At 38.8% G+C, this 12417-nt stretch overlaps 1 protein-coding gene across 1 annotated transcript; it reads left to right on the top strand.

Moving 5' to 3' along the window:
- Window positions 1-1228: 1228 nt before the first annotated feature.
- LOC130248396 (sulfotransferase 6B1-like) lies at window positions 1229-8908 on the top strand. The gene is made up of 6 exons (XM_056482132.1): window positions 1229-1475; window positions 2283-2467; window positions 3515-3641; window positions 5783-5877; window positions 6888-7074; window positions 8121-8908. Exons 1-6 carry the CDS (start codon window positions 1331-1333, stop codon window positions 8237-8239), a joined length of 858 nt encoding a protein of 285 aa, XP_056338107.1. The 5' UTR covers window positions 1229-1330; the 3' UTR covers window positions 8240-8908.
- The last annotated feature ends 3509 nt before the right edge of the window (window positions 8909-12417 follow it).

Here is a 12417-nt window from a genome sequence, read left to right as displayed (position 1 = left end):
ACATCTGGGAATCAGTTGCTCTGACTAAACCCAAGTTGTTATTTATGATAAAAAAAGAACGTTGGTAAAGCTGGAAAATTCCCGGAGCATTGCTTCATCTTAAACCAAGATTTCCAAGGAGGTTTTTGAGTTGAAGATATTGAAGGGCCTCTGCTGAATATGTTGGAAGTGTCTTTCAATAGGAATAGTGAAGCCACTGGATTTTTGAAGAAAAAATCCAAATGTAAAAAAAGAGTAAATTAATTTGTGGCAATTGAAAGGAAAATTGAAAATACTTAACATTCTAGTTTTGGTTCATAACTGAGCTATTTATTTTACTGTGATACACTCACTCTGCTTAAGGTCACATTAAACAAAAGTGAAGCTTTTCTGTTTGAAAAATATTAATGATAATTTCCACAGATTCAACCAAAAAAAACCCACAATCCAAACATTTTGTCCTAGGGTGACAACTAATTTATTATAATTAATGGAGAACTGGCTCTTTCCTGAAAGTGACTTTTAAAATTATAAATCTGCATATCCTGCGGAAAGATTCAAAAATCTTTAACCACTTCTAGTCATGAAACACATGGGATTAAAAGCAATGTTAAATATCTATATAATAATACATCTATTTAAATATCTACTTTCATTTTGGGATTTTTGTTGCTTATACTCTTCTTATGGAGACATATAATATTTTAAAACACGATTGTGCCTCTAAGTGTCTCTGTTTTTGAGCTTCCTCAGGCTGAAATCAGAAAATCTTCAAAACACTGGTTCCTTAATATCACAGGATTCAAGCATTTTGAATCAATTTGCACTTTTGAAATTTCAAACTGTTGTATAGTTGGTAAAATGAAACAAACAAAATATTTCATTCACATAAAGTAATAAATTGTTTTTCTAATAACTAAAATTATTTTAAGATGCAGCTTTTTCCTTGGAAGGTAAGAATAGTTTCCAACAAAATTTAATTTACAGAATAATCATATTAAACACATTTTAAGGCACCATGAAATGTTCATTCTCATTATTTTTCACAATTACATTTTGACCATTACATCATTTCTTTATCTGGAGAGCCAATAAATGACAAATGGGATGCATCTTTCATGACTCAGCATTTCGGTTATTTATTAAATTAGCTATAATATTTCAGTTGCCTTTATCAAGTACCTGGAAAAAAAATCAGTATCTGATAGGACATTTTGGCAAAGTATATAAGCATGAGGTTTGTGCTCTCAGTCTCAATTTGTCACTTCGACCCACCTGACCAAGAAGTGACTTTTAAATCTTCCTCCTGTCCCTGTTATCTGATTTGCAGGAATCCAAGACTTAAGCAACCATGTCTAACTCTGGGGAGGCAGAGCTCCTACACACATTTAAGGGGATTCCCTTTACCACCAGGTCTTCTCCAGAACTTTTAAAATCCTTGGATACTTTTGATGCTAGAGAAGATGATGTCCTTTTGGTTTCCTATCCCAAATCTGGTAAGTTCTAGTTTTCAATGTTAATTGCAAGAAGTCTTGATGTTGTGTTTCATGTTCTCTGCTTAAACTACTTGGTAAATGTCTGTGTGAAAGACACAGGAAAGGATGTTTAAGTATGTGAATATATTATTCTGACAGTAAATGTTCATATTACAAGAAATGTGGGTCATTTCCCTACATTTTGATCCTGTAATTGGAAACAATCTCAGGTGTTTTCATGTTGGAAAGCAAATATATATTCCTTGCCTGTAAGCAAAATCTGTACTTGAAATATTTTCTTGAGGACTTTCTACATTCAATTATGAGCAAGTTAAGAACTTATGAAGTTATTTGTGTGGCTCTTGGATCTAGATTTATTAATTTTTTATCATCTCTCCACCTCTCTTGCACAGAGGAGCACATATCTAGGGAGAGCTCAATCAGTACTTTCAAAAATATACAGACTCAAGTTATTGTAAGGAAAAAAAACCCCAAACAAACAGGTTATTCTAAAATAAATTATAAAAACAATATAGCCACCTCTCATCTGATAGCAGCTTGTCTAATGGGGTGGTTCTGGTACCAAAATTATCACTTCTCTCAGAGTTACATTGTAATTCAGATACAGCCCTAATTTTTTTCAGTGTTTATGTATTTGGAGCCAATGGGATCATTTAGTCATGTAAAGTTTCTTAAATCTAGAGGATTAGAAATATAAATTGTTCACTGCAAGGTGTTTCCATATGAAAAAAATGCATGTTTCACAGTAATAAATAGTCATCCTTTTTTGTTTGTTTGTTTTGCTTTCTTAAAATTGCTCTTCTGTAGGCACTCACTGGCTTGCAGGAGTTATAACAAAGCTTTACAGTACTCAAGTCACAATAACATCTCCCATTGAATTTGGAGACATTTCCCAACTGGAGGAGCTGAATAAACTCTCATCAAAGAGAATCATCCCAACACATTTAGACTACAACATGTTGCCTCCAAATTTTAAGAGTAAGAAATGCAAGGTAAGGCAAAAATGATATCAAAGCAGTAAAATATGTAGAAAGTTTACTAGGAATATATTTTTTCCTGTTGATTCTTATTAATTTTTTGAATGATTCACAGTTTTTAGAATGTTTTGCTCTGAATTCTGGAGACACAGCTGACCACCAGTGGAAGGCACACGAGCAGATATTTGGACTAGGGACTGGGTTCTGCTCCAGCCCCACTGCTCCCATGGGGTGATTTCTACACCAGGCACCACACAAAATAGGACATCAACATCTTTCAATCAGAAATCTCTCATTAGTAATGGGGGTGTTCTCATTACCTCATTTCTTACTGTCTTAGGAAATCTTGGCTACTTACAGGCTGCTCTGGGATTAAAGGTACTGTGACCCTCCTGCTGCAGCTTTCTGAAGAGCCCATAAAGGTATTGGGCAAAGAGAGGAGAAATGAAACATGGGAGGCAGATTCAGAGCAGAGTTTTGAGTTCATAGAATCACAGGATCACCTCGATTGGAAGAGACCTTAAAGATCATCTTGATCCAATCCCCATGCCGTGGGCGGGGACACCTACCAAACCAGTTCCTCCCATGCTAATGTAGGACATCTTTAAAAAATATCCTCTGGGTCTCAGATTTTATATTCAAAGTCAAAAATTTCAGATAACTCAGATCCAGACATTTGGGATAAAGCTGATTTGAATGAAAGGCCAATATTTATGTTATGCAGCTGTCCTTTGCATATTACTTAATAAATGCATTCATATGTGAGATAGATGAGATAATACACTGACTCAAGGTTAAAGTTAACACAGACTCTTTCATAAAACATAAACATTACCCAGCTGGGGCAAACACGCCTCTGTCCACATGGAATTGTGTACTAGTCACTATGGACTCCTTACTAAGGAGAGATTTCTGATTTAATGGCATGGTCACTGAAGGAGGAATCATAAAGGAAGGGGTTTTGACACTGCAAACTGCCTATGATGATACTCAATTTACATAAAGAGCTCCTCTAAAATAAAGGGATATTATCATTAATAGCTACATTTTCTTCATTTACAGATGATCTACATCAGCAGAAATCCAAAAGACACTGCAGTTTCCATGTTTCATTACTACAGAGATAACCCAAACCTTCCCACTGTAGACACCTGGCCTGCTTTCTTTGACCTGTTCTTAAAAGGCAATGGTAAGGATAAATATTTTCTCTTTGCAGTTTATGTTAATTTATTATGCACAGAAAGACTTAAGAAATTTGAACTGTATGAAAACTGCTTGTTAAACTCCTTATTCATATGGGGTTGCTGGAGATAAATGCTAAAACCAAGCTAAACAAGAGCAAATAATAGGATGCTCTCTTCAGCCCTGCAAGGAGTCAATCTGAGAAGCAGAGGCATCATTCCAGCACAGACCTTTGCAGGTTTTTGCTGCTCCTTTCTGCCCTGGGCAAGCAGGGCTGTGGCTGGTGACGGAGCATGTGAGGGGATTGTCAGCAGGCTGCAGGGACAGCTGTGGCTGCAGGGACAGCTGTGGCTGCAGCGTCATCTGTGACTGCACGTCTGGTGTCTTCTCCCGGCTGGGAGACAGCCCTGGGTAGCCCAACAAAGGAGCCTGGACATGTTCCTAAAGCCCTTCTGCACACACTCTCCCTGATGTGTTGTCTGAGAAACGGAGTCCAAAGACCAAGGACAAGAGGGAAACATTTTAGGAGCGACGGGATGGCAGCTGGCAACAGGACCTTGCTCACGTTGGCCACTCCCATTTAGTGTTTTATTACTCCTTTGAGGACAAGTGTCACCACAGTGATGATAATAGCAATAATGATTGATCACCTTGAAAACTCCGAAAGAAAAGTGCCACTGCTGTCATCACGGGCTCACATCAGAGCTCCAGGAGTTAATTTGTTTACTGCCTCCTCCAGGCTTTGGCTCAGACCTGTTCTGAGTCCAGAGCAGCCCTAAGGCACATGCTTCAGTGATTTGCAGGATCTTGGCTTGTTTAGTATCAACTCTGATACTGAATAGTGGAAAAAAGGAAAGGGGATTCCATTCCCAGCCAGGCTGGATGGGGCTCTGAGCAACCTGCTCTGGTGGAAGGTGTCCCTGCCTATGGCAGGGGGCTTGGAACTAAATGATCTTTAAGGTCCCTTCCAACCTGAAGCATTCAATAATTAAATTTTAAAAGCATCTCCTATTTCCCTGTAAATTATTATCCACCATCTATTTTCTGAGTGCTTATGTGTGGCATAGATAACTATGCTGGTTACAAGAGAAATTTAGGTAAGAGGTGATGTGGAGGGAAGGGTGGTAATTTTTGCCACCTTTGTGCTCCTTGATTCAAATCTTGCAGTACTCTTGCAGAGTTAATATCAGTTCTAAACAAGGGCTAGGACACACAGGGACCATTGTAATGAATTCACTGAAGTCTCCAAGGCTCTCCTGAAGCCACCAGGACTGTGCTATCACTGGCCACATCCCCAGAGTAGCTTTATGTACTGCAGGGCTACAGACTGGAGCATTCAGCTTAATTATAGCTATTAATTATAATTTATACATAATTACAACTCAGAGTTTGTGACCAAAATGATGCCCATTACAAGATTAGAATTTTCAAGTGGTGCTGGTTATAAAGCAAAGTCACAGCTCTGGAGAATGCTGGCTGAGCTTTCACTGTCCAGGCCTCTTCTCATTGCCTTGCCAGAAGCTTTCATCTTGCCTTTAAAATGGAGAGATCAGAATTTTGGTTTTTAAAAGAAAGCTGAAATTTATCTGTGCTCCCATGGTTCAGCAAATGGGGTATTCAGACAAAACAAATCACCTACAAATCTTTTTATCTGTGACACTTGCTGAATGAGGCATTTGCTTGAGATCTTTAAGTAATTCTTCTTCAGAATTTAAAAATTATACAGATTCCATTCTGCTGGGATGAAAGAGAACAGCAGTGTGCTCCGTTTACCAGACTGCTCATTTCATCTCCTGCTGAGGTGATCATATCTCTGCAACCACAGACATGCAGTCAGTCGTCTGTGAGATGTTCAGATCTTGTTAGGCTGGTACATTTTATTTCATTATTGGCCTTTCCTTAGATCTGGAGACTGCCATCACTACAGAATCATACCTCAGAATAGTATCTGGTATGAAAACAAATTCCAACAAGAATGGAAACCTCTTTGGAAGTTACTTTTGTAAATTTGCATCACTTGACACAAAGAACTGCCTGTGTTTTAGAAGAATATGGATACGAATTATTCCCCTAAATGTGTGAGGTAGCATCACAGTTATTTCTGAATAAAGTTTATCTGAATCTACTTTACATGGGTTTTCCTTTCAGTTGTCTGTGGATCCTGGTTTGATCATTTCCTAAGCTGGGAAGAACATGAAGATGAAAAAAACATCCTCTTTTTGTTCTATGAAGACATGAAGAAGGTAAATATGCTTTCTGCTCTTGGTGCAGAAGGCATTACTTGTAAATCAGCATCATTAAAACAGCAAAGAGGAAGTTATGATGGAAAAGGAGAAAGAAGGAAAATGTGAATGTATATATTTGGGCATATTTTTCATTTGTACGGAATTTTGTATTAATTAAATCATTCTGAATACACAAATTATATAAATATCAAATCTTCTGAGGGTTGCATTTCCTAGATGAAGGAATGGGACTCAGACAATTTTCCTCAGGCTCAGGCAGAATTTTAAGTTAGTCTTTTTTTGTCCTATGGAAAAATCAACCAAGGACATCTTTTGAGGACCACACATTAATTTGGTATGTCTGACATTTCAGGGGTGAAATTTTCAAAAAGTGATGTAAGACAACAGAACTACTCACATTTGAGACTTGTGTTCCCAATAAAAAGGAAAATTAGAGGCTGGAGAAGTAGGGAAAAACTTCACTATTTTTGCAAAAGAAAAAGTAAAATATGAACACACCTTAGCTTTCAGAAAACAAATTTTTAGGTGAATAGAAAACACTTTCTAGCATCTCCATGAAAATAGGTTTGTTCATTTTTTGGGGAAAGAAATTTCAACTACTAGGAATATAAACAAAACATTTTGGATGCTGAGTCACTTAGATCTCTAGATATAACACATCCAATGAAATAAGCTACTTGGAGCTAGGCTTTGAGTATTCCTCTATTTCCAGGTAAATAATTCTGAGAGACAGAAGAACATTTTATCTGAGCTGGGAGGTAAAATTGACAATGTGACTGTGTGTGATATGGCATACAATGTATTTATTAATTTCTGTGAGTATGGCTAAGAGGGGAATCAGGTTTACTGTACCTGTCATCTGCACAATCCAATGACATGTTTAGCTTTACTTGAAAACAAATAAATGTGTGACAAACATTATGTAATAAAAGGGATCATTTTCATATCAGCTAAAAGTCTGATAATCAGCTCAGAAACATAAAAGCTGTATTTTTCTTATACCTCAGGATCTCCCTAAGGTTGTAAAGGAAATTAGTTTGTTCCTGAATTTAAACGTCAGTGACAATGATATCCAAGGCATCTGCGAGAAGTCCTCGTTCTCAGAGATGAAGAATGACACACAAAAGGAGAACAGCGATCCCAATCACACCGTGTGTGCTCTGACATCCAACAGGAGGCTGATCTTCCGAAAAGGTAAATTCCTTTGTGCCTAGCACGGCAGGAGGAGTGGGAATCCAGACAAAGACTGCAGTGCAGGTCTTTCCTGGAGTCTTTGGGTCAGCCCTGGGAAGTGAAGACAGGATTCTTTGATCTGAATCCCTCTTAAAAATCACTTCCTAATTTCTCTGGCTGCAAATTCAGACTTGTACTAGAGAAGCACAGAGGAGTCTGAACTACAGCCTGACTAATATTGCTGTGTGGGAGCTGTTGAGCCAAAAGGAAGTGTTCACCCAGCATTACTCTTTATCTGTCTTTTTTTTATCTAAAAGTTGACTACCTCAGTGTTTTCCAAAATGTCTCTTCGATATCACCTGCCAAGGTCACTTAGTTGACTAGAATAAGAAAGAGCCAGACACATTCCTTCTGAATGAGGCTGCTCTTATCACCCTTTATCTTACTGAAATGTTCCTGAGGAAGGAGTACGCTGACAACAACAATAACAACAACAACAACAGAATGGTCATAGGTAACTTCCAGACCATGGAAAATTTTCCACAGTTCTTAGCTCAGATGTGATTTTAAAATACCCTGCTCTGGCATTTCAGAAGCTTCCACAGGTTTGGATAACAAGTAAATGAAACCCACTGTTTTTACATGGATTTTGATTATTTTGATTTAGTTAATTTTTGAACAACAATTGACAGTTTAAAACTAAGAGTTGTTTCAGTTAATAAATGGAGAAATGTTACCTTCCATTAATTCAACTAAGGCATGGCAAGATGTCCCTTGGAGCTGCAATTCCACCATGGAAAGCTGCTCTTCTTCCTCCACCACTTGTGTTGCTGGTACTAATCAGCTCTGAGGATGAGGGTTCATCATCCTTCATGGATGATGATCCAGCTCCTTCCACCAGAGTCTCACCAGAACAATTCTGATCCTGACCCACCACAGTGACTGTGGTTAAGAATATATTAATATCTGTGCCAACTGCAACATTAACAAAACCAGGCTGGTTTTTAAATAGTTTTCTGCTCCACATATTGCTCACTTCACTGTTCTTTCTGTTCCTGCTTTCCTAGGTGCTGTTGGTGATTGGAAGAACTACTTCACTCCAAAGCAGAATATTAGGTTTCAGGAGATATTTAATGAGAAAATGAAACTCAGCAAGATGGCAGACAGTTTCGTCTATGAGTTCTGAGTCCACGTGAAGAACAATATCCAGTTATCAACAAACATGCACAGATCAGTTGGTGGACAGTTCTGAATGGGTGCTCCCATCAGTTTATAATGCTTCCAGCAGGAAGGATTGTGAACATGGGGGTTTTGAGAACAGGAAGGTTCTGACACAGTGCCAGGGCTGAACTCAGTTCTCAGAGGGCAGGTGTACATGGTTTCACATAGGCAGGTGTCAAGCCCATTGCTTGACAAGCAAATCTATTTCATCTTTTATTTATTTTTTTTTTTTGCTGCAAGGGGATATGAACAGACTTTGTAAACCTGAGTTAAGAATTTTATCCAAGATAATACGAAGAGAAAAACAAGAAACAAACTTTTAAGGAACAGAATATGTAAGAGTTCTAAAAACACATCATAAAAAAATGACCAAAAATTTGATGAACCCAGACTTGCTCCTTCTGTGATACACCATGATTTGGAAGTGCCTATCTTATTGGACATTGTTATTGATAATGAAGTTAAAAGCTGCAACATTTGAAGATCTGAAGTCTGTTTACAAAAAAGTTGTTTTTTTTTTTTTTTTGGTTTTTTTGACAGTAGGTAGTTCTTTGTTGTAACTTTTTTTTCTGGGTCAGAGATTCTCTGTGTTTTTAATGCAACTGATACAAATCTAAATAAATTTCAGCACCACCTGTTGGACAACTGTAAATGTGTTTATTTTCCATTTCATTTTCTTCCTGCAAAATGCCTGTTTCCAGTATTTTGATTAGAACTATTTTACTTCCCACTCCTTGAATAACAGAACCAAACCACAACTCAGCTTAATCCAAACAGCACTTATTTATTTACTCTGCCCTGATAAAACAGATTTTCCAGGAATCAGCTGTCTCTGTCCACATCCCAGGGACTGTTCTACCCAACCACACAGTTCCAAGGCAGAACAGAGTTTCTGTGTGTAAGGGAAGCTCCTCCTCTGGGTGTGTTGTTCCTGAGGTTCAGCCTTGTTTGATCGATGCTAATCTCCCTGCAGCCACACACTTCACACTTGGTAGGCAGCCCTCTCATTTTATACCTGCTTTGTGCAAGCTGGCATCAACACCTACTGATTTTGCATCTGCACAAAGACACAGAAGTTATGGTGCTGGGGAGAGTGGGAGAAAAGCCTGTATGCAATCCTTTGCTATTTACCAATTCAACACAACCTGAGGGAGAGGATGCCCTGCTCTATGCAAATAACCATTTGAAGTGTTACTTTACCTTTCTGACATTAAAATCATTCACTCTTCCCCCAAAATGCCACTGTTGCCCTCCTTTCAGGTGTCATTCTTCCACTATTAATAAGTGGCAAGAGATCAGCTAATGAAAATAATTGAATATTTTACTTAGAGACTTAGCTTTTTCTGTCCTTATGAATATGGGAAAAAAGCCAGAGGGGAAATGAGGTTTGCAAGGGAGTTTAGCTGCACTAAGACTGCTGTGAGCAGCATTGTATGCACACACAAAAAGGATTGTTTACATCAATATCATACTCATAACGTGGAACTGTGTGTCAAGGGACAGGATGAGGACTTACCTTGTGGATCAAGGAAAGCTTGGTAAACTTGGTAAAATCTACCCATCAGCCAGGGTGGTAACACTGTGCTCCTTCAGGGCGATGAGGAATTGATCAGTTTACACCATGGCCTACTGGATAAATTGTGGATTTGCTCAGATTAAAATTAACAAACCCAAAACATTCAGCAGGACAGGTGAATGAAACAGAGCTAGGCCATGTGTGTCTGTGCTGTCCAAGCTCTGGCACCAATGGCAGCAGCCCAGGTTTGAGTTTCCCTGCTCTCAGCAAGGGTGGCTGTATGGAGGCACTGAAAGGCACAGGCCCAGTTTGCTCTCCACACTGCCTGCAACTTTACCCCAAATCCCCCAAAACCTCTTGGCTTCCATCACAAATAAATGTGTGCTTTCTTTGAACAAAGTGCTCCAAGTGCTGATACACTGATGTGGCGAGTCAGGAGCAGGGTCTGTTTGTGAGTTATCGGAACTACTGCCCATAAAATCTGTTCAGACTCCAGGTGGAGATAAGTGTAGCTACAGGTCCTTTAAGAGGCAGCATTTAGAGAATGGAATTGATCCAAAGGTAGATCATGATAAATACACTCAGGAAAACTTAAAGTTCGTGAAGTGAAAGGAATGGGAGTGTTTTAAATGTGTAAATCGGGCCATGAGGGGAGTGAGGCGAGGCTGAGGCCGCTTGGGTCTGTTCAGCCGGAGGAGACTGAGGGGAGGAGCAGGGACAGGCCCTGATCTCTGCTCTGTGTGACCAGGACCTGAGGGAACAGCCCTAAATTGTGTCAGGGAAGGGTCAGGGTGGGTATCAGGAAAGGTTCTTCCCTCAGAGGGTGTCGGGCACTGAACAGGATCCCCAGGGAATGGTCACAGCCTCAAGGCTGCCAGAGCTCCAGGAGAGTTTGGACAACACTCTCAGGAACAGGGTGGGATTGTTGGGGTTCTGTGCAGGAGCTGGACTCTTCATCCTGAGGGGCACTTCTAACTCACCTTATTCTGGGATTCTGAGGTACTTCATCCCATTTTCAAGCTCTTTAGACCAAGCTTTACCTAATGAATAGAACCAGTTCTGCTGGGCCTCACTGCTCAGAAGGATCAGGGCACGGTGACCGATCCCCTCCCAACTTGAGTCTGAACTGCTATGGACAAAGTGTAACCAGGAAAAAAAGGTGGGACAGTAAAAACAAAATCCCACGTGGACTGTGCTAGTCATAAACAAGTGTGCAACTATACTCTACATCCCTGGAGAGACTATCTCCATTTTAATACAAGAGTAGCCATAACTAGTCCAGATACATTTCAATTTAGGCCAGAAACTTGTCTGCAATGCATGTGAACAATCAGGAAAAATGTGGAATTTTCCAGAATGTTCTCCAAACCTCTGAGTACATTTTGGCCAAGAACTTTCACAGCAATTTACTGTATCTCTGACTACAGTTAATAATGATCACTGTTTCACCCAACATACCTGTACTCTTACATAATTCTGTGTGAACTTTTGTCCTATTTTCTATAATTTTTTAATGATTAGATTACTCCTACTGATAATAGTAATGCCATGTCCTGCTGCTCACTGTATCTGAGCTACACATTGACGTAGAATGAACCACTAACACACATTGTGAAACAAAAATAAAATGCAGTTGGGTATTTCCAAACCAAGAAATAGGAGCAAGAATCCAAGGTTCAGAACCAGAACTGTGTCAAGTGTCAGACTCATGAAACACGTGGCCAAAGTCCGTTTTAAGTGTTCTGAGATTCATTAAATGTCTGTAACCCACATTCAACTTTGGAAATCCACAAGCTGCAATGTGCTGAGGCTACAGGAAAACTGGAAAGCACCACTAAATACAATATGGTAAATTTATATTCCTCAGGCACCTGATTTTGGTCATTGCTTGCTTCTTCAGTGGCCTTTAATTTTACAGATATTTTAACACAACTCCCTTCAGTCCAAAGTGAAGAATCCTTCTTCCAAAGTGAAGAATTCTGATTTGGCTATTGCTGCCACTGAACCTGATTCTTTTCTTCCATCATCCATTTTTTCTTCCCACAAACTTTTGGAATGCTACAACCTTTTCAATACAAAAGAAACAAATCATGAAGCATTCAAGATACACACAAACCACTGAATTATACAGTGGATTATTTTAAACCTATTTCCTATTTATTCTTTTTCTAGTAATTCCTGCTTTTTCAACTGCCAGCACACACTTAAAACCACTAGATACTTTTCTGAATTATAATTGCTCCATAAAAATTGATATTTTAATACATATGACATTAGGACTGTTTTTCAGTTAAGCTCAGCTTATTTTATATGTATCTCCTCAGTTTAACCAGGCTTTCTCTTTACCAACCTGAATAATTTGGTATCATTACCTTCACACTGCTCATTCTCTTTCATGCCTCCTCCAAAGATTTTTCAGACAAGTGTATTACAGGTAAGTTTTTCAAACCCATTTGTGCATCAGGTTCACACATAATGGTGTTTTTCTTCTGTACAGCATTACTGCTCTTGTAATGGGAACAATTAGGATGATTTGTTCTGCTGGATGGAACTCATTTAAACTTATTTTTGAAAAAGTAAATAGTGTTTTAAGACCACACTAACAGGAAAAAAAAACATTAAAACCT

The sequence above is a fragment of the Oenanthe melanoleuca genome, chromosome 1A, assembly GCF_029582105.1.
Source record: "Oenanthe melanoleuca isolate GR-GAL-2019-014 chromosome 1A, OMel1.0, whole genome shotgun sequence".
NCBI classification, from domain to species: Eukaryota; Metazoa; Chordata; class Aves; order Passeriformes; family Muscicapidae; genus Oenanthe; species Oenanthe melanoleuca.
Note: the sequence above shows the minus strand (reverse complement) of the source record. Positions and strands in the feature narration are given on the sequence as shown.

Coding starts and splice junctions, on each gene's coding strand:
- LOC130248396 (XM_056482132.1), top strand. CDS start 1,331: ATGTCTAACTCTGGGGAGGCAGAGCTCCTACACACATTTAAGGGGATT. Junction 3,642..5,782: donor CCTGTTCTTAAAAGGCAATG/GTAAGGATAAAT, acceptor TTTTCCTTTCAG/TTGTCTGTGGATCCTGGTTT. Junction 7,075..8,120: donor GAGGCTGATCTTCCGAAAAG/GTAAATTCCTTT, acceptor CTGCTTTCCTAG/GTGCTGTTGGTGATTGGAAG.